This window comes from Asterias amurensis, chromosome 21 (assembly GCF_032118995.1).
Source record: "Asterias amurensis chromosome 21, ASM3211899v1".
Classification (NCBI taxonomy): domain Eukaryota; kingdom Metazoa; phylum Echinodermata; class Asteroidea; order Forcipulatida; family Asteriidae; genus Asterias; species Asterias amurensis.
Window position 1 is genome coordinate 11,410,664 of NC_092668.1, and position 26,249 is coordinate 11,436,912.

General features: G+C 38.4%; 2 protein-coding genes across 4 annotated transcripts; one reads left to right on the forward strand and one right to left on the reverse strand.

Annotated features, from left to right (window-relative positions):
- Positions 1–1,233: 1,233 nt before the first annotated feature.
- Positions 1,234–11,408, forward strand: LOC139953069 (small ribosomal subunit protein RACK1-like). 2 transcript variants are annotated; one of them, XM_071952468.1, is made up of 7 exons: positions 1,234–1,453; positions 3,250–3,421; positions 3,970–4,117; positions 5,114–5,209; positions 9,946–10,056; positions 10,725–10,834; positions 11,285–11,408. In XM_071952468.1, exons 1-7 carry the CDS (start codon positions 1,345–1,347, stop codon positions 11,391–11,393), a joined length of 855 nt encoding a protein of 284 aa, XP_071808569.1. In that variant the 5' UTR covers positions 1,234–1,344; the 3' UTR covers positions 11,394–11,408. The 2 variants fall into 2 exon arrangements, with proteins under 2 accessions (XP_071808569.1, XP_071808568.1); XM_071952467.1 differs by lacking the exons at positions 9,946–10,056; positions 10,725–10,834; positions 11,285–11,408 and adding exons at positions 5,802–5,912; positions 6,354–6,494; positions 7,125–8,039 and having other exon boundaries at positions 1,236–1,453.
- Positions 11,409–14,669: 3,261 nt separating this feature from the next.
- LOC139952786 (erlin-1-like) lies at positions 14,670–25,420 on the reverse strand. 2 transcript variants are annotated; one of them, XM_071952002.1, is made up of 12 exons: positions 25,316–25,420; positions 24,595–24,715; positions 23,844–23,866; positions 22,758–22,838; positions 21,971–22,017; positions 21,488–21,549; positions 20,737–20,862; positions 19,898–19,971; positions 19,359–19,417; positions 18,113–18,374; positions 17,596–17,727; positions 14,670–16,510 (listed from the first exon to the last, which is right to left on the reverse strand). In XM_071952002.1, exons 2-12 carry the CDS (start codon positions 24,677–24,679, stop codon positions 16,484–16,486), a joined length of 978 nt encoding a protein of 325 aa, XP_071808103.1. In that variant the 5' UTR covers positions 24,680–24,715; positions 25,316–25,420; the 3' UTR covers positions 14,670–16,483. The 2 variants fall into 2 exon arrangements, with proteins under 2 accessions (XP_071808103.1, XP_071808102.1); XM_071952001.1 differs by having other exon boundaries at positions 14,670–16,513.
- Positions 25,421–26,249: the final 829 nt, after the last annotated feature.

The window sequence follows — 26,249 nt, forward strand, 5'->3', positions numbered from 1 at the left end:
TAAGCTTGGTTCATACTTCCTGCGAATGCGAATGCGAAATGAATTTGATGTAAATTTGACGTCACACCCTCCTTTCGCAGCAATATTCGCTAGGGAGTAAAGCAGAGTTCAACTGCTGCGAATTGTTCGTTGCGAATTTGTGACGTCAACATTCGCTTCGCATTCGCAGGAAGTATGAACCGGGCTTTAGTCTTTCTCGAAGGCTAGGTCCAGTTGGTTGGTAATTAAATTACTGGCGATTTGAGTTTTCTTGTTTGAATTCCCTCAAAAATGCATTTTGTCATGGGCCTGGAATATCGTCTTTCTTGAAAGGGCATGTCTGACCATTTACATTAATTCAAAGAACACTTCCATTGGGAAAATCCATGGGAAACTTTGGAAAGGGCACAAAGGCCAAAACCAGGGGCAGGCTGACATGGGGCAACAGTTGGTTGCAGTTATTTTATTTCTACTATGTGCTCTGTCTGAAATTGCAGCTAAATTTGTTAAGAAATTCTAACCTGTTTGAAAAGCCAGAATGTCAAACACAAGTGAATTTGGGGTGTGCAGGCTTTTTGCTATTGGACTGTGCAAGTCTAATAAGTATTCCAATGTTAAAGTTAGTACACAATTTTGTTTCTCTTTAGAAAATATACATGCATGGGGACCCAAGCTTGTTTTATTTAGTAGTAAAAGGCCAGTTGTTAGGCGCTTTAAAACATTGTATCAATGCACATAACACCATTGTAGACCCTGTTCGGAGATAGTCGAGTTGTGGCGGTGCTCTCGCGAGATCATTGCTCTCGCAGAACTCCTTAGGATTATGCAGCACCAGCAGCCAAATTGGGATGCCCTACAGGTTGCTAATCATTCAACAATTTATTCCCTTTTGAATACCCATTTACTTCCTTATTATAGTTGATTATTTTGCCCAAGATTGGCATCTGCTACCCTCCACATTTTTTTGTTTCATCATTCATAAATCCTCAAGAAATGCCTTCCCAACTCATTTTCTTACCCGCTTTGCAAAAGAACTGAGCTATATAATAGCTCTATGAACATAACTGATGCAATTCACCCCTCTAGCCCCCCCTCTAGCCCCTCCCCATTTGAACGTAATTTTTGTAAGAATATAGCGCCATCTATTGACACAGATTGTGTACTATAAAGACGACTAGTTCCCGCCTCTAACCACAGCCATAAGAGTTGAACGTGGCACGTTAAGTTCACGTTGGAGCAATGTGCTGGGGCCCGACTATTTTCCGGCCTCTTACACGGCCTTTCTCAGCCGATACGCTCGCTGCTACAATTGCGGCCCCAAAATCCGTCGTCATCAGCGGCTAAGGCGGCCCAAAATTCATCGCGATGAGCGAAAAAGTAATAATGAAGGGTACCCTTAAGGGTCACAATGGATGGGTTACCCAAATTGCCACAACACCGGCATTTCCCGACATTGTTCTATCGTCATCAAGGGGTAAGTTTCATCTAATTTATATTTGTGTACATTTTCTATGGAGTTGACACGTTCTTTTCATTTAGCGTAAAATAAATTGATCAACGCATATGCGATGGAACATCCATAAGGATTATGATTTTGAATCATTATTGCTCATTATTAATTATATAAATAGAATCAATACACGATATGTTCATGCATTGGTAACTATTTTTATGTCATATTTATAATTTTATTTTGACTTTAAATTGTGTGTACAGATTCAGAATATGCAGGCAAAAAGAATGGGACCCACAAAAAACCGAAATCCCAATCTGGCAATCTAATTATTACGAGGGGGTCTGAGGTGTTGGTAGGCCTTTTAAAAGACATAAAGATTGCCAACAAGACTCTAGTTTCTCTCTCCAATGTACAGTGTATATAATGTTCAATTTGGCTTGTCCTACACTTTTATTGCACCACTGGTCACGGTGTCTTGCACAGCACATCATCCCAGTTTAGCTCTTACCAGCTGTAAAGGGATTACTCCATCATGATCAAGTATCAAGTCCGCTTATTGGTCCACCCACATAGCCCCACTTTTGTTGCCAAATCTGAATCTTTGGCCACCACCACACGATGTCCAGCCCAATTTTTTTCTAGCGTTAAAAAATTGTGTTTTCTTTACGACGGGCTCGGCGGCAGTTTAAAACAGCTAAATAGTAAATGTGTTCACTTTCCTCATGTATGATCAGATGTTTAGATAAATACCATTTACAAAATTTTCAACTTCCTCCGAGTTACCTCGCTCTCTACTGAGCGCAGCCATTTTGGAATGATCCCAATTATGCCAATCAAATCATGACGTCATCAGCCACAGGATCAGCCAGCAAGGCTGTGGCCGGAGCGGACACATAAAAAGCAATAATTGATTTGAAATGTTTACACCGCACTCCGCCCACACAGTGACAGAAATATCCCTAACATTGGGGGGAAAAAGGCCCATCATCATCATCATGTCCATTGATTGGTGCAATGTTTTCACATTTTTTAAACCATGCTTGTGGTTTTTGTCTGTCGAAAATTTAAGTTGAGTCTTAGAGTCACCTCTTCGGCCTAGCCAATGGCGTGTGGGGTGCTAAAGACTCATAAAGTAAACTCTGGTTTAATTCTCTGGCCACCTTTGCTAGTTCTGGATCCAGACACCCAAACCAGAAACATTTACCTACAAACAAAACATTCTTTCATACACCCCACCCCCCAAAAAGGGGGAAATATGTGTATCTGAGTGAAAGATTTTTAGTTAAAAATATGCAAAATTCTTTTGCCAGAAATGCCCCTGTTTAAAAATCCATAAAACTCTTTAAAAATAAAAGTGTGTCAACAAATTTTGAATCTCCAAATCACACCTCAAGGCAAGTTTGGGAAACTCAAATTTCTGTGGTGTTCGTTTATGAGTGCTGCAGCCAGCATAGTGGTTGGTTAACTGCTTTCACCTCGTTGAAAGTGGACGTATTTGACATTCTGATGAAATAGCTCAAAGGCTGAGCGACAATAGGCCTAAATGACAACACAACAAAGCAAGGCAAGATTTGGCCTTAGAACGACTCTGCTAGGGACGAAATGTCAGGCCATTAACTATTTTTGCAATTATACCATTGGTCCTTTTGGTTGGTAAGCAGCTTGCAACATCTAATTCTATTTAAATAATGTGGCAGTTCTTTCCATTTTTCTCACCAAGTATACTCTGTATACAACCTAAATCAGCATTATGTTTGACATAAACTAATCTATGACCCCACTTATAAATAGCGTCTTGTGTTTTTGTATTCTAGACAAGTCTGTCATCATGTGGAAGCTGACCAGAGAAGAAAACAATTACGGAGTCCCCAAGAAAGCTCTGAAGGGTCACAGCCATTTTGTGTCGGACATTGTGATGTCATCCGATGGTCAGTTTGCTCTCTCCTGTTCTTGGGATAAGGAACTACGTCTCTGGGATCTTGCCACGTGAGTTGGGCTAAGTCTTCTTATTAATATTATTGGCCTTGTACATTATTATTTTTCAACTCCCTGTGCCCCACCCCCAACACCTACCTTCCACTCTGATCTGTCACCTAGGTGTAATTTTATAGAGGTGCTGAAGCAGAATAAAAGCTGCTTAATATTTTTCTGTCAAGCAAAAATAAGCAGGATACTGGCTACAAATGGTACATTTGACATGGTCTTCTGGCTTGTAACCTAAATTCTGGTAAGCATAATTGTGTTGTGCTTAGCCACTTTTTGCAATTAAGCAGCGTTATGAAAGAAATTGGACCATGTTTTTTGTTCTCATCGCTTGAGTCTTAGAGTTACCTCTTCGGCCTAGCCCTTGGCGTGTGTGGTGCTAAAGACTCATAAAGTAAACTCTGGTTTTATCCTCTGGCCACCTTGAACGTTGTGGATCCAGACACCCAAACCAGAATAGTCATTACAAAATATCTTTTGATTGGAGTAAATTTTTCTTGTTGTGTGTTTTAAAAATGAAAATAAATGAAACAATTGTTGGTTCATTGCAGAGGAAAGACGACGAGACGCTTTGTGGGACACACCAAGGATGTCCTCAGCGTGGCTTTCTCTCAGGACAATCGCCAGATTGTCTCTGGCTCTAGGGACAAGACCATCAAGCTGTGGAACACCCTGGGAGTCTGCAAGTACACCATCCAGGTAAAGAAAGCATGAGTATACTGCTTTATATAGGATTCGAGGCATTGTATGTTTAGGTATCAGCTATCAATGTATATTTGGTTTGGGGTAACACCATGTGTGTCTCTGTTTGCCAGGTAGAGTTTGTCCGGTTGTCGGGAGAAAAATACCAGTCCCCGATGACTAGAGCAAGCTAGTCGAAACATTGAGACCAATTCAAGAACTGACTCTGAGGTAGTGCAGTTAATTCTGATCCTATTAGCTAAAGTAGCACCGTTAGTCCCAGCCAATTTTCTATACCATCCGCCCAGATAGTAGTTAAAAAGCAGGACAGTTCTTTTCAGAACTGAGAAGTCTCCCGAACAATCCGATCAATCTACTCTGTGGTAGTAGAATATAGAATGACAGTTCTCTGAAGGTTTAACTCTACCTGGCAAGTTGATACACACATGGTGTTACCGCAAACCAAATAAATATATGCTGCATTACAAGCAAAGATCAGGGCCCATTTTCATGAAGCTGTTTAGCAGTAAATACTGCTTGACAAATTTGTTTGCTAAGCGGAGTTGAGTGGGGCGTTAGTCACAACAATGTGAACGTTTGTTAATTTGGCTGGTCATCTGTTTCTGTTAAGCAACACTTTTCTTTGCGAAGCAAGTTTTTGTGCTTGCAAACTTTAAATCGGGCCCAGAAAAGGGGGGGGGGGGTGACTCTGGACGCATAGAATGGATTATGGACTATGGTTTTATTGTAGGAATTATTGTATTGTGCTTTGCCCATTGAGGCGTTCCCACGACTGCTTTTACTGTGCGGTCCTCGGGGCTGTAATGGGCATAGAATAAACCTCCTTATGGTCATTTTACTACAGGGTGTATCGCAGATCATGGATACACCCCGTGAAAGGTGATCAACAATTAGTGACAATTAATTTGTGAACTTGTTTTGTTTTTGCACATAAATAGTTTGTGACAATTTTTCTTAAACTGATTTGACTTTTTGTTTTGTTTCTTGCCAAAGGACGACTGCCACAAGGCGTGGGTGTCCTGCGTTCGCTTCTCACCAAACCAAGTCAACCCAATCATCGTTTCTGCAGGAGTCGACAAGCAAGTCAAGGTAAGCCATTTATCCGAACTCCCAAAAAAAAGAGAGGAACCAGTGGTATCAATACACACTGTGAGATATTAACTGGTATGCTGTCTACTAACCAAGAAATTGAAGTGTTAAGCTGTTTCTTGGAACGGCGCCCTAAATCCTGATGCAGAGATTGAGCTCCAAAAGAGACTTATTGTGCTGTATAGATCCCTCGTATTGGTCGCCATCGTTGATGAACGTGCACGTGTAAAGGGCTATCATTGGATGAGAGTTGTGCATTTTCATTGTCTTTCATCAAAGTTGGCGGTCAATTACAGGATGTGCAATCCATCTTATTGTTAAAACTGATGCATTTGAGTCTTAGAGTCACCTCCTCGGCCGAGCCCTTGGCGTGTGGGGTGCTAAAGACTCATAAAGTAAACTCAGGTTTAATTCTCTGGCCACCTTTTCTAGTTCTGGATCCAGACACCCAAACCAGAAACATTAAAAATATATTGTCGTTGGGAAACGACCAATCTGTCTTACGGTGTTATTCGTGGAGACAGTAATTCTGTAAGAACTATTCTGTCAGTTGATTCAATGAAACTAAAATAAATTGTCTTTGTTTCTACAGGTATGGAATCTCACCAACTGCCGTCTGAAGACCAACCACTTCGGACATTCTGGTTACCTGAACTGCGTAACTGTGTCCCCAGACGGTTCACTATGTGCATCTGGTGGCAAGGTAAGAAAAAACTCTTGAGCCTGGTGCTCACCGAGTATACAGTGCTTTTACACACATCAGTTTTAGGGTAAAACCAAGAATTTTCAAGTTACTGTCTCCAAAGTTGTTTTTTTCACAACTTTGGGGGAATTTGTTATTGATGTATTTTATTGATTTATTTATTTAGTTATTTTAAATATTTGCCCATTGAGGCGTTCCCACGACTGCTTTTACTGTGCGGTCCTCGGGGCTGTAATGGGCATAGAACAAACCTCCTTATGGTCATTTTACTACAGGGTCTGTTGCAGATTATGGACACACCCCGTGAAAAGTGATCAACACCTACACTTAATTTCTGTATTCATGTTTTGCACAGAAAAAAACTTAAATGCATAACTCACTCTTTGACTCGCTCCCACAGACTGTTTCACTAGTGTTTTGTTTTGTTGACGTAATTTTCAGGATGGTAAAGCCATGTTGTGGGATCTGAATGAGGGCAAGCATCTGTACACACTGAATGGAGCTGAGGAGATCAACGCTCTGTGCTTCAGTCCCAACAGGTACTGGCTGTGTGCTGCTGCTGGACCAACAATTAAGATCTGGGTAAGAAACATGCATAGTCTCCGAACGATGACTAGAGAAGAAAGCAAATTTATTAACAATTGTTTGTGGGTTTTGGGTTTTTTTTTTTTAGGGGGTGGGTTGGAATCAAAGACTTGCCCATTGAGGCGTTCCCACGACTGCTTTTACTGTGCGGTCCTCGGGGCTGTAATGGGCATAGAATAAAACTCCTCATGGCCATTTTACTACAGGGTGTATCGCAGATCATGGGTACACCCCGTGAAAAGTGATCAACAATTAGTTACAATTAATTTGTGTACTTGTTTTGCACAGAAAATAAACATAATTGCACAACCCTACTCTCTGACCTGTTCCTACAGAATTTTTCTTTTTGGGGCGTAATTTTCAGGATGGTAAAGCCATGGTGTGGGATTGATCTGAATGAGGGCTTCTTGTGGCTAAACCCTTTGTCCTATTCATTGTTTGCCTCTTGGTGGGTTTTTCGGTGTGTTTTCTGACTCTCTCTCTCTCTCTTGATGTTTTTCCACTGAACTGCTTATTTTACACTTAGTTACCTATTTACATTTGTTGTGTTGTCATTAGCCTCCCAGAACGACTCTGCCAGGGTCAAAATGTCAGGCCATTAACTAGTTATTGATTTAAACCTTCTAGGATTTGGAAGAGAAGTGCATCGTCGACGAACTGAAGCTGGAGGTGATCAACCCAACCTCAAAGGCCCTTCCCCCAGGTTGCCTCTCCATGGCCTGGTCAGCTGATGGACAGACCCTCTTCGCTGGGTACACGGATAGCGTCATCCGCGTCTGGCAGGTGTACCAACTCAAGCAGTAGTGGGTCCCCCTTTTTCAACGATCTTCAGCTGCCGCCAACCATCGTCAAGATTTTTCAGATCAGGAAAAGTCAGTGTTTTACATACAGTTAACAGATTTCACAGTACAAAATGTTTATTTATTGATTGTTTTCATTCATTTCGCATAACAACAAATCTTTTTTAGGTGAAAAGTTCTTGCATAAAAAATGCCCCTGCCTTTGTATACCTCGGTATACAGGGGACCTGGAATATTGTACTTGAGAGGATAAGGCCATTTTCATTCTGCAAAGAGCACCTTTGAAAATCTTAAAGTGTATAGGAAACTTCTGAAGGGGCACCGAGGCCAAGATCAGGGCAACAGCCGTGTAATTTCAGGCCGGGTCTGTACTTCCTACTCGCAAGGAAAAATTGTGAAAGGTGTGTATTAAGTATGACCTCGTCAACAGAACAGTAGCCCCTAACCATGGATTTCTCAAATTGTCAAATTCTTTATAAAAAATCTTCTAAGTAAAACCTCTTATCCTGATCTGAAGCACTTTCCCAAAAACTTTGACAACATCACAATAGAGATTATAAATCTTTAAGAAACTTTACAAAGAACAACAACAACATGGCTGCCAGTCCAACATTTGTGTGTCCTTCACAACAACTTGATGAAACTGTTATGGACTGAGAACTTGTAAAAAAAATAAAAAGAAGCTTGGTTTATTCCAGGAAATTAAAAAAAATATAACACTCATGAATGAGTGCTGATAAAACTGAAGTCTTTAGTGTGTTTTTGTTTTCCCTGAACTCAAGTCCTTAATCCATTTCTTGTTGGTGTTTTGTTTTTAGGATTTAGGCTTTGTAATGGTATAATCCGGCTCGAATATAGGCCCTTGCATACTAGCTAGAACAGCGCCCTCATTGAGGTCAATGAAGACATATCGTAGGCTGAGAGATGTGCGCGTTTAACACACGCATGTCATGCATATTTCCATTGTTTTACCTTGGTGATGTCGTTAGTGCATATCAGACTCTTGTTCTGGTTTCCGAGTCGTCAGGGTGTGCATTCAGGTCATGGTCATGACACTTGTGTTTTTGAGCGTGAATTTGAGCAAGACACTCGACTGTAAATGCTTCTCTTCACCTAGGGGTAAATGGGTACCTGTGAGGGCAAAGATGGTTCTTGAGAATGATTTAGCTTTTTATAGTGTGCTACATACTTGACAGCACAAGCTCGGGTCTGTATGCTCCTTGGTAAAGGGCACCCTATGAGGAAATTGTAAACTTCTACTTGTGCATTGCGAGGGCAACAAGGCAATGACCAGGGGGCATTGAGGCAATCGCCTTTGCTGCCTCCTTGAAGTATCGGGCCTGCAAGCTGTATTCTCCTCGGGCAGCTGAGATGGTTACAAAAATGGAAGTAAATGTTCCAGTGACCAGCAGGGCTAATGTGTGAAGCGCAATACTTTGGAATTGTGCTATATAAGAGCGATATTCTTGTCAGATGAACTATGCAGACGCCCTATTTTTTCCCCCGTAATCTAAATGGCAAATTTGAAGATTTATAGCACACGGTAAACCTTATTGTTGCTAGCGATGGCTTGGTAACTCGGCATCTCCAGGTGCGCTGGGGTTAGTTTCCGCTGCAGACCAGAAACAAAGGTAACAAAAATTTGTTTTATTTCTATTTTATACTTGAAATATTTTGAGTGAATTATTGACATGTTCTTGTTTAAGGTATTGTACAGGATTGGTAGAGCTGACAAAATAGTCGCAGACAGTGTTCTTTGTTTATGTTATCAACCACAATTTATGGCATGTTAAGCCATTGTCCTTAATTGTAACAACCAAAATCAGCCATTGCATTTTTGTATAGATTCTCAAATAACGTTTTCTTGAGTGCGACTTATTTTACAGTTTGTGACAATTTTTTTTAAACTGAATTGACTTTTGTTTTGTTTCTTACCAAAGGACGGCTGCCATAAGGCGTGGGTGTCCTGCATTCGCTTCTCACCAAACCAAGTCAACCCAATCATCGTTTCTGCAGGAGTCGACAAGCAAGTCAAGGTGAGCAATTTATCCAAGCCCCCCCCCCCCCCCAAAAAAAAAAAAAAAAAAGGAAAGCAAAAGCCAGAGGAACCAGTGATATCAATCCACACAGTTAAATATTGACTGGTACCTCGTCTTCTAAGCAAGAAATTTAAGTGATCAGCTGTTGTTTTTTTTTAAAGTGCCCTAAATCCTGAAGTAATCCTAAATTGTGCTGTACAGATTCCTTGCATTGGTCGCCATCATTGATGAAAGGTGCACGTGTAAATGGCTATCATTGGATGAAAGTTGTGCATTTTCATTGTCTGTCATCAAAGTTGGCGGTCAATTACAGGATGTGCAATCCATCTTATTGTTAAAACTGATGCATTTGAGTCTTAGAGTCACCTCCTCGGCCGAGCCCTTGGCGTGTGGGGTGCTAAAGACTCATAAAGTAAACTCTGGTTTAATTCTCTGGCCACCTTTTCTAGTTCTGGATCCAGACACCCAAACCTGAAACATTAAAAATATATTGTCGTTGGGAAACGACCAATCTGTCTTACGGTGTTATTCGTGGAGACAGTAATTCTGTATGAACTATTCTGTCAGTTGATTCAATGAAACTAAAATAAATTGTCTTTGTTTCTACAGGTATGGAATCTCACCAATTGCCGTCTGAAGACCAACCACTTCGGACATTCCAGTTACCTGAACTGCGTAACTGTGTCCCCAGACGGTTCACTATGTGCATCTGGTGGAAAGGTAAGAAAAAAACTCATTAGCCTGGCGCCCACCAGTGCTTTTACACACATTAGTTTTAGCGTTAAACCAAGAAATTTGAAGTTATGAAGTGATATCAATCCACACTGTTAGAGATTGACTGGTTCCTGGTCTTCTAAGCAAGAAATTTAAGTGATCAGCTGTTTTTTTTTAAAGTGCCCTAAATCCTGATGCAGCGATTGAGCTCCAATAGAGACTTATTGTGCTGAATAGATCCCTTACATTGGTCCCTTAATGATGAAACGTGCATGTGTGAATGGCTATCACTGGATGAGAGTTGTGCGTAGTGCCTAAATGCATGGACATTTCCATTGTTTTTCATCAAAGATGGTGGTCAATGACATGACGTCGGTGCAATCCATCTTATTGTTAAAACTGATGCATTTGAGTCTTAGAGTCACCTCCTCGGCCGAGCCCTTGGCGTGTGGGGTGCTAAAGACTCATAAAGTAAACTCTGGTTTAATTCTCTGGCCACCTTTTCTAGTTCTGGATCCAGACACCCAAACCTGAAACATTAAAAATGTGTTGTCATTGGGAAACAACAAATCTGTCTGACGGTGTTATTCGTGGAGACCGTAATTCTGTATGAACTATTCTGTCAGTGTCAGTTGATTCAATGAAACTAAAATAAATTGTCTTTGTTTCTACAGGTATGGAATCTCACCAACTGCCGTCTGAAGACCAACCACTTCGGACATTCCGGTTACCTGAACTGCGTAACTGTCCCCAGACGAATTCACTATGTGCATCTGGTGGCAAGGTAAGAAAAAACTCTTGAGCCTGGCGCCCACAGAGTATACAGTGCTTTAACACACATCAGTTTTAGGGTAAAACAAAGAATTTGGAAGTTATGGACTCCAAAGTTGGTTCACAACTTTGGGGGAATTTGTTATTGGTGTATTTTAATTATTTATTTACTTATAGTTATTAAAAAACTTGCCCATTGAGGCGTTCCCACGACTGCTTTTACTGTGCGGTCCTCGGGGCTGTAATGGGCATAGAATAAACCTCCTTATGGTCATTTTACTACAGGGTGTATCGCAGATCATGGATACACCCCATGAAAAGTGATCAACAATTAGTTACAAATTATTTGTGTTTTTGTTTTGCACAGAAAATAAACATAAATGCAAGACCCTACTCTCTGACCCGTTCCTACAGAATGTTTCACTATTGTTTTTTGTTGGGTTTTTTGGGGCGTAATTTTCAGGATGGTAAAGCCATGGTGTGAGATTGATCTGAATGAGGGCAAGCATCTTTACAAACTGCATGGAGCTGAGGAGAACCGAGATCAATGCTCTGTGCTTCAGTCCCAATAGGCACTGGCTGTGTGCCTGCCGCTGCTTGACGAACGATTAAGATATGGGTAAGTATACATGCAAAGTCTCTGAAGGATGATTAGAGAAGAAACCAAATATATTTACAATTGTTTGTGTTTTTATTTAGAAAAAACACATTTTTTTTTAGGGGCCAGGTTGGGTTGGGATCAAAGACTTGCCCATTGAGGCGTTCCCACGACTGCTTTTATTGTGCGGTCCTCGGGGCTGTAATGGGCATAGAATAAACCTCCTTATGGTCATTTTACTACAGGGTGTATCGCAGATCATGGATACACCCCGTGAAAAGTGATCAACAATTTGTTATATTTGGTTTCTGTATTCTTGTGCACAGAAAATAAACATAATTGCACAACACTACTCTCTGACCTGTTCCCACAGACTGTTTCACTGTTGCTTTTTTGTGTCATTTTCAGGATGGTAAAGCTTGGTTGTGGGATCTGAATGAGGGCAAGCATCTTTACAAACTGCATGGAGCTGAGGAGATCAACGCTCTGTGCTTCAGCCATAATAGGTACTGGTTTTGTGCTGCTGCTGGACCAACAATTAATATCCGATGTGGATAAAAAACTTGTTTATTCCAGGAAATAAAACAAATTTAACACTCAAGAATGAGTGCTGATAAAAATGAAGTCTTTTGTGTGTGTTTGTTTCCCCTGACCCCAAGTTCTTAATCCATTTTTTGTGTTTCTAAAGATTTGTTATGGTTTAGTGGAAAAGAACTAAGACTTTTTGATGGAAAGGAAAATTTACTTTCCCCTTCTTTTTTTTTTAAAATACATGACACAAAGCTAGTGTTAGTCAAGACTCTTAGTCAAGGCTATGTCTCCTATTTTGATATAGTGTTCACCTTTTACTTTTTGTTTGTGGGTATGTGCCTTTACAAAAAATGTATATGCCAACATATGGGTTACTTCACACAATGGACGATACAACCCCACAATGTTTTCTTTGTTGTACATGTATAGTGATAGAATTTCTTCAGAAAAAGGAATATTACAACAGCAATTGAAGGAACTCGCAACTGCAATAATTATGTACGGGTGTGTGGGTTAAAGCATACTTACTCTATGGTTAAAGTGAAAGACTTGGCATCAACTCTAAACTTTGGGTTTGGATAGTCTTAGGATCCCCCAGAAGCATATTAATTTTGGTCTCCCTAGGACAAATGTTGAGGTTGTTATGGCGTAAATAGAATTTTTTGGGAGCGATAACTGTAGAACAAGATTCATGTAAACATGCACATTATTTTTTATGGAATAAATTCAACCTGTATCTTATCCTTGCGCATTGTTAACTCTAATATAGACCCCCTGCACCAGCCTAAATAGCGCCCCCACCGAGGTCAATAAAGACGCATCATTGGTGGAGAGATGTGCGCAGTATGACGGTCTGTATGGCACTTACGGGAAGGCAGCCTTCCGATGCCCTTGTTCCCCTGAAATTGAAATATGAAGATCATAGCACATGATCTGTGTGTAATAATAATAAGAAGAACCACTTTACTAACTAACACAACAATATTAACCAAAATTAAAACTAGTAACCAATAACCAAGTCCATTAAACAGTAAAAGTTTATTCTCTTGATTTACTTGACATTATGAAATAATAAGTGCCAAACCCATACTGTAACAAATTAAACAAATAATTACAATTCTTTCATTTTCTGTCCAAAAATTTACTTCAAACTGTCCGACATGAAGGTGCAAAAATTCTACCTTGCACTGAAATGATAAAAAAAAAAAAAATTGCTTCAAAATAATATTTGAATTCTGAAGATCTGTGTTAAAAAAAATTGTTTTAAGGCACAATATTGGTTTTTGCATCCTTACCGGTTTTAACTCCCTTTGAACAGTTAAAATTTACAAAAACTTTTAATATTTTCAGCTTATTTTATGTACTATTTGTTAACACAGCTTCCAAACTTCTTTAATAACGTATAACTATTGAGGTATAAGTTCTAACTTATGTAAATGAGATATCTTTCTTACCCCTAATTTTTTAAAGAGAAATGTTATTGAGAAAATGTCCACTACTATAGACTAAAACGAGGCTGAATAACAAAAACAGCTCTCCTCCAATTTGTTGTTGACCAAACCAATAATAGGTACTCCGAATACAACAACAGCAAACGTGTGATATTGGATGCACTCCGAATTAAAAAACGACGTATGTGTAATACCGAGTACACGATAATGACGCACGTGCGATATAAAAACAGTCTATAGCTGTGTGATATTGGATGCAGTTCAAACACACTAACGACTCATTATGCGATATTGGATGCAGTCAAAAAACATAAACAGCATACATGCTTAAGTCATGTGTTTAAATGTGTACAGAGTAAATATTATGAATGATGTCGGTGACATTACCTGTACTAAATTTACATACGAGTGTACATGTATTAACAAATGCTGGGCCCAATTTCATGGCAGGAATTACAAAAGAATGCTACACTTATTGCACCCGTAAAACATGATGTTTTATGTTTTATAGGCTGTAAACGCTTACTGATACTTCCTTAGTAAACAGAGCCATGAAATTGGGTCCGGTATGTTGGACTTAGTTCATCGGTAAAAATATCAGTGGAAGAATGTTCTGCAGAATTTATTGCACTTGATTTTGTGTTAAGAATCCGAAGACAAATTGTTTGACTTCAATCAGTACTGGCTATACTTATAGGGACTTTGTCGTCATGACCTCTCACCCTTTGACATGTGCGCTCTCCATGTGCATTTTACCAACTGTATGTACATGTACATGTATATTGTTTCAAAATCTGTTGAATCGTTTCAAAAACTGTACATACATTATTCAAATAAAGCCCGCTTCATACTTCATGCGAATGCGAAGCGAATGTTGACGTCACAACTTCGCAATGTATAATTTGCAACAGTTGAACTCTGCTCTACTCACCTGCGAATATCGCTGCTAAAGGAGGGTTGTGACGTCAAATTCACGTCAAATTCGCTTCACATTCGCAGGAAGTATGGAATCGTTTGTGTGTACATAAGCTTTACTTGTACTCTTGCATCGCTATCTTTGAACTTTTGTTAAAAACTGGTGTTCCTAATTCTGAAGTGTTGGCAGGTACAGTGAATATACATGTAGATCTGATAAATCTAGGTAGGGCACTCGTGTGATCATGACGACACAACCCCTTTAAAAGAGTCCCAATAGATATGGAATGAACGAAGCAAAAATACATCCTACTATTTTTCAGCATGTATCGTGTATCAAGCTACCAAATGTAAAATACCGTTATTTCCTTGTGTATTTTTACCAAATCAAAAGTCTTTCTTACTGTTACATTACCATTATATTCCTTGATGAATTTTTTTACCATTACACTTTTCATAATTCCTAACTACTAATCAAATTGATACACAAACTATTAAAGGCAGTGGACACTACTGGTAATTACTCAAAATAGTTATTGGCATAAAAACTTACTTGGTAAAAAGCAGTGAAGAGCTGTTGATGGTATAAAACTTTGCGAGAAACAGCTCCCTCTGAAGTTACGTAGTAAGTTTCCGTGAATTTGACTTTGTGTGACCATGGTGCGACAAGGGTGTTTTTTTTCTTTCATTAATATCTCGCAGCTTCGATGACCGATTGAGCTCAAATTTTCATAGGATTGTTATTTTGTGCATATTATGTTAAGGTACACCAACTGTGAAGACTAGTCTTTGACAATTACCAATAGTGTCCAGTGTATTTAAGTTACTTTTCTAACACTGCAATTTGTTGAGAACATTATAAGAATGATCTCAATCAGAGCTGCCAACAATCCGCAGAAAATACCCTGAAAATAAAACTAATCCTTCCACGTTTCTTAATTCCACAAATCTTTCCATGTTTCTTAATTCCGCAGAAAATTCCCTGAAAATAAAACTAGTCTTTCCATGCTCCGATGACCAGTACGTTCTTGTCGGTTCCAAAGGAACAGTTTGCCGCTGGGGGGTTGTGCATTTTACACACATGCCCCGCGCCTTTGGATCTGTCTCCCTCATCAAACTCGTTCAGCCAAGTCCTTTGAAGTTTTCAAGAAACGTCTCAACACTTTCTTGTGCAACGGTTTATTTATAAGGACCAACTTTCTTTGCCATTATTAGTGCCTTTATTTATTCGCTTGTTGTACTGTTTATTGTAGGCGCTTGTGTTACCCTGTTATTATTATTATTATGAACAAATACGAAACCTCCCTGGTTGTGGAAACTTTGTCCCTATTTCGTTGAAGGAAATTCTTAATTATCTCTCACCTTGTACAAGTTAAAATCTCCCGATTGCAAGATACTGACAGCTCATGTTCAATGCATTACCCTACTACTTATATCTCACTCCTTAACTACATGAAGAAAACTTCAAAGACAAACTAAAACTTGAGAAAATGCCAACAAAACGAAATAAATTGTGTGTTTTTTTCAATAATGTCTTTCTAAAATTTGTTCATCATTATCTCCACATAATAATTTCTTTGTATTTTGTTCATTATTTGCATAAAATTACGATAAACTTTGTTTGTTCTATAAACTTATAACTTGAACAATTTGTTACATTCTGCAAACTGTTCTGTTAAAAACAATGTGAAAAAGCACCTCCAAGGTTTGCATAAACATTGAAAAACTTCTCCCGGTTTCACTTTTGCAACATAAAACAAAACGAAAATAATGCCTAAAACTAACTTTGTATCCATAATATCATCTACCAATTTTTGTTACTTAAAAAATAACCCTTGCAACATACCAAATGGTATCTTATTGTGCAGTTATTGAGAAATATACAAATAATCCTTGAAAAAATACAACCATGAAAACAAGGGAATGATAGATAAGTTTTTGTTCATCAACACATTTTCCCAACTTTGTCTATTTTTACTTAAGTTGTTTACAAAACCCCAAAAGACGTAGTAACTTTTTAAAACTTAATTAACAATCCACCTTTTTCTGCATCTGGCTGATCTCTTTCTGCCAATTTGAAAACCAAATTTCTATTTCTTTCGAAGATCTACTGCCAGTAATTTCTGCTTGGCCCATGAGTTCAGGACCACAGTCTTGAGGACACTCATTACTTCTTCTGTTTTTCTTGTGCCAGCTTCTGAAACAAAATGGAAACATTATACATGACAGAAATATGGTGTTTTGTCGGGGTAATAAATAGATTGCACATGAAGTCATTGACCACAATCTGATGAAACAAGCAGGCGTAAAAAGCTATCACTGGCTGAGAGTTGTTTATCGACAAATACAGCGGTCAATGACGCTTTGTGCACAACAACTCAATTTTAAATTTTGTTGATGGGGGTGAGAGTCATTACTAACGAAAAAGTCTGAAACTTGGATACAATTTCCAAGGTATGTTGAAATGGTGCCATTTCTACCGTTTGGTAACCCCTGGGGTCTAGGTTATAGACCCCAAGTAGCTTTTGGAAACAGTGTCCAAAGCACTACAGAAGTAGACCAATTAGCAGGATTTCTTTATTTGTTGAAAAAAATATTGTCTGATTTTCTTCACCAGGCCGACATAAAAAGTCTGAATTCAGCCAAAAGTCTGAACAATCTCATCCCTGGTTTGAGTAAATATGTACATAGGCCTAATGCTTAAGCTTTTTGTTACGAAGCCCATTGGGCTTGTAAACTGTGTATTAACTTATTTTAGTAGCCCAACTATTTATCATATATTGTAACAAATTAATGTATCTTTCTGTAGCTATATTAGTGAGTAAAATTAAGTTGCATAGTTTTTTAGTAGCCCAAAGCGCTAATTTTGAAGTGGCGTTGTTCTAGCAAGTAGCATATTTTATGAGAGAATGTACGCCATGCTGGGCCCGTGTTCGCCTGATAGTCCGAAGGTTCAATAGTCCGAACGCACACATTTCCTATAACAGGGGGTTCATTAGTCCGAAAATGACATTAAGTTCGTTAATCCGAACATTTGATGCGATAGTCCGAAGGTTCGGTAGTCCGAATCGACGATCGAACCTTATTGTCAATTCGGACTATTGGACCTTATTGTCAATTCAGACTAACGAACCTTCGGACTATTGTACCTTTGGACTAAAAAACCTTCGGACTATCGAGCTGTCACTGCCGGGCCAGTATGAAATTTGGCCCATAACTAGACCACTCGACCCACGACACACCGAGTTTTGAGTAATGAGTAATTGCATCTCCACGTACCTGAGTGGCTTTCAATGCAGATGACTCGTCCGCAACAAACATGCTTGGAATGTCACTCCCAAAGTAAATCTTATTGTTACTTGCGATGGCTTGATGTCTCAGCAGCTCCAGGTATTGTGGGGTAAGTTTCCGCTGGAGACCAGAAACAAAGGCAACAAAAATAATTTGTTTTATTTCTTATTCATATTATTTGAAATATTACAAGTGAATTATAGACATACTCTTGTGATTGGTAGAGCTAACAAAATAGTGTACATGTTTTGTGTGATCAACTAAATACACTGTAAATGAAATAACAAACCTGTGTAAATTTGGGCTTAATCTGTTGCGCGAGTCAGCAAAAAATAGTGAAAAACCCTGAACAATTTTCAGCATGTAAACACATCCTTAGTTTTGGCCAAAAAAAACTCTGAAACAAGTTTTGTTATACAACTTTATTTCAGAGGGAAATATTGCTCGATAGATTTGCACCTTCGGTCGGTATCAAAATAAAATTTTGTTTCAGTTTTGAGATTACCGTGTTAGCGTCAGCCTCCTTATCAGCTTTGTAAAACTCTGCGTCTGCCATGGCTTTCTCCTTGGCAAGGTGAGTAGCGTCTTCAATCTCTGAGATTTGTTTCTGACTCTCTTTCTCCATGATCTTTTGGTCGTAGCTGATGCGAGCGACCTGGGCAAGCTTCTCGGCCTCGATGACCGCCTTCTTGCGTTCTGTCTCGGCCTCCTTCTCCACGACCTTTTGGTGCTGCTCGGCAATGAGGAGCTTCGTCTTCTCATTCTCCCTGTGTTGGTGAATATTAAAAGGTAGGGGTCAGTACAGGCGTGTTTGCCTCGTTTTTAAAAGGGCAGGGCAACCAAGGCATTTGCTCCTTGATAAAGGGCACCCTATAAGAAACTGGAGCATTTCAAGGGCACCAATGCAATTGCCTCCATTGAGTAGCCTTGACTCAAGGCTGTTGGCGTAGTGTACATGTATACAGTACATTGTATGTACAGTACATTGTACAGCGAGAACAGTATAGCGAAGTCCTGAGAACGGTCGTGTCTTTCTACTTTCAACCTCGTACACATGGCTCAAAGTACTCATGTACATACGTGTACCATACAGATGGTAATGTACATGTACAGTACGTATGTGTGTGTACAACACCTATTATATGCACTGTGTTATGTATGGGCGGTGCACTGGCAGAATTCAGTGATGGGGACTGGGATTTTGCAGGTCGCGGCTGGCTGTAGCGCCTTGATCAAGGCTACCATTGAGTAATAGGCCCAACGATAGCCTTTTTGAATGTGGAGAACACCATTGGAAGAAAACATTTTGGTCTGGGTGTATGCAGATGGATTTTGTCTACCAGACAAACTTTAAAGGCAGGGGACACTATTGGCAATTGTCAAAGACCAGCCTTCTCACTTCGTGTATCTCAACATATGCATAAAATAACTAACCTGTGAAAATTTGAGCTCAATTGGTCATCGAAGTTGCGAGATAATAATGAAGAGAAAAAAAACCCTTGTCACAAGTTCTAAATCTAAGGTCTCGAAATCAAATTCGTGGAAACTACCTCTTTCTCAAAAACTATGGCACTTCAGAGGGAGCCGTTTCTCACAATGTTTTATACCATCAACTTCTCCCCATAACTTGTCACCAATTAAGGTTTTTATGCTACTACTTATTTTGAGTAATTACAATAGTGTCCACTGCCTTTAAACAAGTCAGATCAGTGTCTGAAATTACTACAATGATTTCATTGTAGTTTACTTACATTAATTCATAGTTCTTGCGAATACTCTCAGGAATTTTGGGTTTTGTGACACGAACAGCCTGTGGGGAAAAGCAAAATGGTTGTGATTTAGGTTTGAATCCGTCTTCATTGTTTAGAAAATAGACGGCCAGCATGTATGTTGATGAAATTGTCTTAATTAATGCTATGTAGATTTCCATCTTAAGTCTGTAAGACAGTTTTTAGTTGGGTCCTCAGCCAGGTGAAGGGCTTTGATGCTACCATCAAGGTGAGAGAGTGGGCAGTCGGCTATCACATGGTGCATCGTAGCTTGTGTGTTTAAAACCATTCGTCTTTCATTTCCTTACAGTAAACACCGGAAGGTAAGCATGCCTTTTCGTTGGCTTACAGTATAAATAGCATTGCTATGAAGTTGAAACTTGCATAGCAAGCACAAAATCAGCTCTATGAAACTGGGCCCATTTCATAAAGCAGATTTATTCTTATTTATTTCTTACTTACCCTGGGGAAACCTCTCAGTAAAACACAGTTTATTTTTACAAATAAAATCTCCTCAGTACCTGAATGTAGAGACCAGGAGCCATGACAGTCAAATCAGCCTGGAGTGCCTTCTTCAAATTCTCATCAATTTGGTCTGAATTAGTATAAAGAGAAGTTAGCAATGGAAGAAAACTTGACTGGTTTCTCAGTTCTGCCCCAAAAAAGACTTTTGGGGCACAATAGTTGGTTCTTGGGTAAAAGTACAAGGGCTAAATAATAATAATAATAATAAAATACCGTTTTTATATAGCGCCTTTCACGCCCGAGGGGTGTCTCAAAGCGCTTCCGACACTATTACCCCTGGTCACTGGGCCTTAAATCATTCCTTAAACCATCTCAGCTCCCTGGGGAGTATACAGCCTGTGCGCAGTGTATGCGCTACTCGGCTAAACCAATCAAAAGAACCATCTCTGCCCTCACAGGTACCCATTTACCCCTGGTTGGAGAGAAGCAATTATAGTTAAGTGTCTCGCTCAGGGACACAAGTGTCACGACCGGGATTCGAACCCACACTCTGCTGAAAAGAAGCAGCAGAGCTTGAGTTCGGTGCTCTTATCTACTTGGCCACGACACTACGTGTACACATCAGTGAACGATGTCCCTTGTATAGCAGAGCAAAAGACTATGCAAAATGTGTTATACAGTTGATATTCCAAAATCATCATTTGCTACTCAATATTACCATTCAGCGAGCACAAATTTGTTTCAGTCAAAATATTTTCATATGAAATAATACTGGATGAAATCGTTCCCTGTACATGGTATAGACTGTAATAGACTTTTCAACCTATTTAACCAAAACTTGTAAGATCTGTTCCAAGAGAAAAGTACATTTTGGTTGAATAAAATATCAACTCACCAAACAGCTTGATGTAAACTTCTTGTAGATTGTGGGCGCTGCAGAATTGATTGAGTTCATGATGTACTTTATTGAATATAAGCGTCTTGTCGTAATCCGCTGTGTAGTTTTTCACCATGTTAAACACTGCAAAATAAAGGATAAAAAAACTTAATCCGACTTGCATATTTAAAAAAAAACAAACATTTCTTTTTACTCTTTAATTGAATTGTTTAATATTATAAAGTCCCTCGGGTTGGTTCAGCATGGTGCACTTAATAAATCAATCTACCGTAATTAGTATTCATATAATTGTAAAATGCAAGAATGACACTTGTGTACTTAAGCAAGACATTCAACCATTGCTTTGTTCTTCGGATGGGACGATGAGCCATGTGAGCCACAATTTGTATTTGTATTTGCACATATTTATTTCATTGCTGCCCTACATTTAAACTTACACATTTTACAAAGTTTTATAATAATATTCAAATTATGAGTAGTTTACAGTATTACTTAGTATCTTAGGATATGAAAGTTTACAATGATCTATATATTTGGAAGCTTTTAAAAGTAGGACAACAATTGGGTTAGGGTGAAGCAGAGGCTTTTGTGCCTTAACCTATGGACATACATGTACAAACAACATAAAATACTATACAGAAGAAAACACAAGACAGACTAGACAAACAAAATACACGACAGAGGCTAATATATGATGGTTAGTAAGTTAACATAGAACAGAAGTCTGTGAATGAGATGATCAACTAACCTTCCTGTGCTGCCAGGATATTGACGACTTCTATTCTGTCAAAGTAAATCATAACTCCACCACTGCCCAAGAAAAAACCAAAAAAGAGTAATGTCAATTTGGGTTTGCATTGCAGACTGACACGTCATGAATTTGATCAAGTTGTTGACCATGACATGAATCCCTACTCACTGTGAAAGATGTATGTAATATAATGTACCTGTATAAGTTTCAGCCTTTTAGTCGCCAAGTTCTTGAGAAAAAGTGTAAATCACAGAACATAGTTTTCAAGAGAGTTTTGTTAATCTGTTGTGGCTAAAATATTTTTGTGAAATTGTTTTACTCATTTCTCAAAAACTACGGCCTCTCAGCAGGTAATATTTGAAGGGAAACTTTTTATTATCATTATCTTGAAACTGTGAAACTTTGGTTGTTCGTGTTTTGTGTCGTACATAAACTCAACTGAAAGGTTTTTGATAGTCTACAGCACAAATCAATACATACCTCGTTCCACATGGTACATTTTTCACTTCATCTGACTGTAAAGTAATCTGCCAACAAGAAAATTGATGCACAAATTCACAAATTAAATTCAGTAAACTCGCTACCAGGCAATCTCGGTGGTCTAGTTGGTTAAAGACACTGCTCCGGAATTGCAAAGGTCGTGAGTTTGAATCCCACCAGACGTATCCCCATACTTTTGTTTGGGCACTGGCCTGGTGACCAGTCTTTTTTCTATGTCTTTTTCTTCCACTCTGTGCTTTCTAAAAAGTGTTTTTGTATGTAAGGGGCGCAGTATAAATTTTAAATATTATTATTATTAATGTGCCTATGATTTTGTTTACAAGGCTCGGGGGAGAATACTGAGTATACAGTGCTAACACCCCGATGCAAGCTTAACATTTATTAAAGTAAATTGCGGTGCAAAGAAAAAACTTTAACTACATCTTCTTGAGAGGGAAACTCCATTTCATTTTGCAAAGGGCACTTCCATTTGGAAAATCTTAATGTCTATGGGAATCTTCTGTAAGGGCACCAAGGCCAAAAGCACAGGGCCATAGCCTTCATGGCCTACTGTGTAAGTCCAGCGGCCGGTTTCACAAAGAGTTAGGACTAGTCCTAGGAGATATACAAATTGCAAGGATAGCCCTAAGTTAGGACGAGTAACTGGTCCTAACTCGAGATAAGACTAGTCCTAACTTTTTGTGAAATCCACCCCAGGCCTGGTAAAGATATTTTTGAAGGATTTTGGAGGTTCATGAATGTGTTATTATGTAGAATGAAAACGTACCTGAACAGTTCTATATGATGTAAGAAATGGAAACATAACATGGTAACCAGGTCCGGCAGTTGTTGTTAGTAAGGCACCTCCCTGAAATAACAAAACAACATTTTTTAGTTAGACAATAAGTGTCCCTGGTCTTCACATCGTGGTAATGACCAGGGCCCAATTTCATAGAGCTGCTAAGCACAAAAATTTGCTTAGCAAGAAATTTCTTCCTTGGTAAAAACAGGATTACCACTCCAAACTTTCATTTGTTGCATATTGCTTGTTAATGTTAGTCTGGTGTTCAGCTGTTGTTTGCTTATCCTGAAAACCACGTGCAAATTTGGTTGGTAATCCTGTTTTTATCAAGGCAAACATTTCATGCTAAGCAAATTTTTATGCTTAGCAGCTCTATGAAATTGGGCCCAGGTCTCGATTACACATAAGCAATAAAATCCTTTTGTCAGTATAACCATAGTAATTTGTATTGTTACATCACACTTTGCTAAGCAACTTTGATTGATTTGCTGTTAAGATCTCTCTTAGCTCTTGGTGAAATCAGCCCCAGGCCGGTGGCTGGCTGTGCTAGTACTTCACCAAGCCGAAGGTGAGGTTCTTTAACAATTAGAGAAGAGCCACCAACCGAGGTCTTGACCTCGCAGTGATGACCAACCATTCATACTGTTATTGCCTTTAATAAATACCTTTAACAAAATCAACAGGGAAAAATGTTAGAATTTTGGATTTTTCTTATTTCTATAATTTGTCCAAAATAAATTATTTTCAAGGCCCAATCTTTTGGCTGTTCAATTTGTGTATGGGACCTAACCTTTATCCCATCACATATTTAACAATTTTATGCCTATTTTTGAAAACCAGACTGAGCTTTGAAAATTAAAAGCACCAAAAATAGAAATACTCTAGTCGGTGTTCGGCTTTGCACACATCATTTTTTATAGCCGTTGTTCCATAACTTTCTAAAGATCAATGCAATTTTTTTTTATTCTGGAGCAGAACCTTTTCTAATTGAGCAGAATTCCTGTCCAATGGGAACGACTACATTAATCTTTACAGTTCGTTTAAAAAGAAATAAAAAGACTGCTTCCTTACCCTGTAATAAACTGCAATGTGACCTGCAACAAAAAGTACAAAGTGATAAGTTGAAAGTCAGGATTTTTTGCTGTTGAGCAGGGCCCAACTTCATAGAGCTGCTAAGCACAAACATTTGCTTAGCATGAAAATTCTGCCTCAATAAAAACAGGGTTACCAACCATATTTCCACATGATTTTCAGGATGAGCACACAACAGCTAAATATGAGTAACACAATATGCAACAAATGGAAATTTGTTGGTATTTCTGCTTTTATCAAGGAAGAAATTCCATGCTAAGCAGATTTGTTCGCTTAGCAGCTCTATGAAATTGGGCCCTGTTGTCAGAAGAAGGGTGTTTTTACTTTCATTATTTTCTGGCAAATTCGATGACCAATTGCGTCCAAATTTTCACAGGTTTGTTATTGGGATACACCAAGTCAAGTGAGAATACTGGTCTTTGACAATTTCAGTGCCTTAATTTCAACCACTTTTTTCGTATTCACTATTCACTATTCTGTTGAATTGTTGGGTACCGGAATTGTTTTTTCTATTGTTGAAAATGCACCATGAGCGTCATGCCTACAAATGGATACTGGCACTTTTCAAAACATGTCATTAATATTTGTATACATTTCAATTATTTAAACTATACGGCTTTTATACAATATCTCATTATTATTATTATTAAAATAATAATAATAATAAATGAATTGAAAACTATGACTAAGTCTTTTAAGTTTTATATTTATTGATAAATATTTGGCATACCTTCCTCTATTTTATGCAATGCAAAGTTCAGCATAATTGATGATAATGCCACCACTGCGGCCAGCAAAGGAACAATGTTTGCCATGACTGCACCACTGAGATTTATCAAAGCATATGCAATCTGAATAAGGGAAAAAAAATATATGAATTCAAAAACAGAGGTTATAAAGTTGCCGACTAAAACACGAAAAATGAATGAGGAAATGGGCTGAATATGAATATGGTCACGTGTGATCATATAATAAGGCCCAGTTTCATAAAGCTGTTTTCGAGCGAAAACTCTGCCAGCAAATTATATTCAAATTGCACAAATTTGGGTTCATTCACAAAACTGTTGACGTTGTGTTTTGGTTGTGCCAAGCATGAATTTTCTGTGAAGCAAGCTTTAGTTTTGTTGTGCTAACTAACTAAGCTTAATTAAACTCATTAGTTATGGTTATATAGTATTTACAATAACTTATTATTGAATAAGTCAATATGCTTTAATTCTATAAAAATCATGAAGTGGGCACAGCACTCGAGTAAACAGTCACTTACACTGAATACCCCCTTACACTGAGGGATCCTGAGCAACTGAGTTAACGTCGTGTTAAAATAATAATTGTTTTAAATTAAAATTAAATTAATTTATTAGTAAATACAAATTTTACCGATTCCCTCGATCCCAATATAGAAAAGTGAATTTCAAACTACACATTAGCTTGTACAAGTTTGACCTCACCTGTAATATAGATCCACCTTACTTGTGGCGATCGGGAAGCTGCAAAACCAAGATCTTTATTGTATGTGTGTAAAACAAATTACATCAGCAGAGAGTGTACACTGTTAGTACATGTGTGGTTAACTTGTTAAAATGCCTCACTCCAAAAATATTTGGATTACATGTAAAACTCTCTTTCTACTTTATTTTGTACTTGAGAACAGATAAAAGTGCATATAGTTTAGATGTTGATATAAATGTATGTTTTTTGTAAGGTTATATGTTTTAATTAATGTTTATTTGTCTTTAAAATAGAAATACTGGTGATACAATTTATATGGGAACACCATTTGACTTATTTTTGGGAATACCGCCCTCTTGTGATTAAATATCCTTGGAGTTCCGCCAAAAAAAAACACACGCAGCAGATTTTGGTGCAGTGGTTATTAATTTAAACAGATTTTACTCTGAAAGTATCAGCATTCAGCAATTGTATGTCGCTAAATTTTGTATAATTATTAACATAACGGGAACACAGGGCAAAGTTAATTATGAAGGACAATTTTGATAAGAGCATTACACAGATGAAGGAACAACAATCATTTCCACTTGCTAGGATTTTGTGATGGAGGAAGGCTAGGTGTGTGGAAATTTTGCACTAAACCAGTCACTTAAACCCCTGGAGTTTTATATACCCCAATGATCATAGGATATATCCAAAACCACAATTTCATTCAATTTAAAAACGAAGGAATAACATTTACTTTAAAAACAGTTTTTTTTTTCAACCAGTGAAAGTGTTTTCACTTGTCACAATTTTTTATCAATGACGTCATAAATTTTGGACGTCACGTCGTAAAAAAATAAAGTCTGAAACCTTGTATCACCAAAGCGTTATCACCAAAGCGTTATTTTTATGTTTAAACGAGAGTTGGTCTGTGGGTACCAGACTATT

Coding starts and splice junctions, on each gene's coding strand:
- LOC139953069 (XM_071952467.1), top strand. CDS start 1,345: ATGAGCGAAAAAGTAATAATGAAGGGTACCCTTAAGGGTCACAATGGA. Junction 5,210..5,801: donor GAGTCGACAAGCAAGTCAAG/GTAAGCCATTTA, acceptor TTGTTTCTACAG/GTATGGAATCTCACCAACTG. Junction 6,495..7,124: donor GACCAACAATTAAGATCTGG/GTAAGAAACATG, acceptor TAAACCTTCTAG/GATTTGGAAGAGAAGTGCAT.
- LOC139952786 (XM_071952001.1), bottom strand. CDS start 24,679: ATGGCAAACATTGTTCCTTTGCTGGCCGCAGTGGTGGCATTATCATCA. Junction 22,018..22,757: donor CATCATATAGAACTGTTCAG/GTACGTTTTCAT, acceptor TCTTGTTGGCAG/ATTACTTTACAGTCAGATGA. Junction 19,418..19,897: donor CTCCTGGTCTCTACATTCAG/GTACTGAGGAGA, acceptor TTTTCCCCACAG/GCTGTTCGTGTCACAAAACC.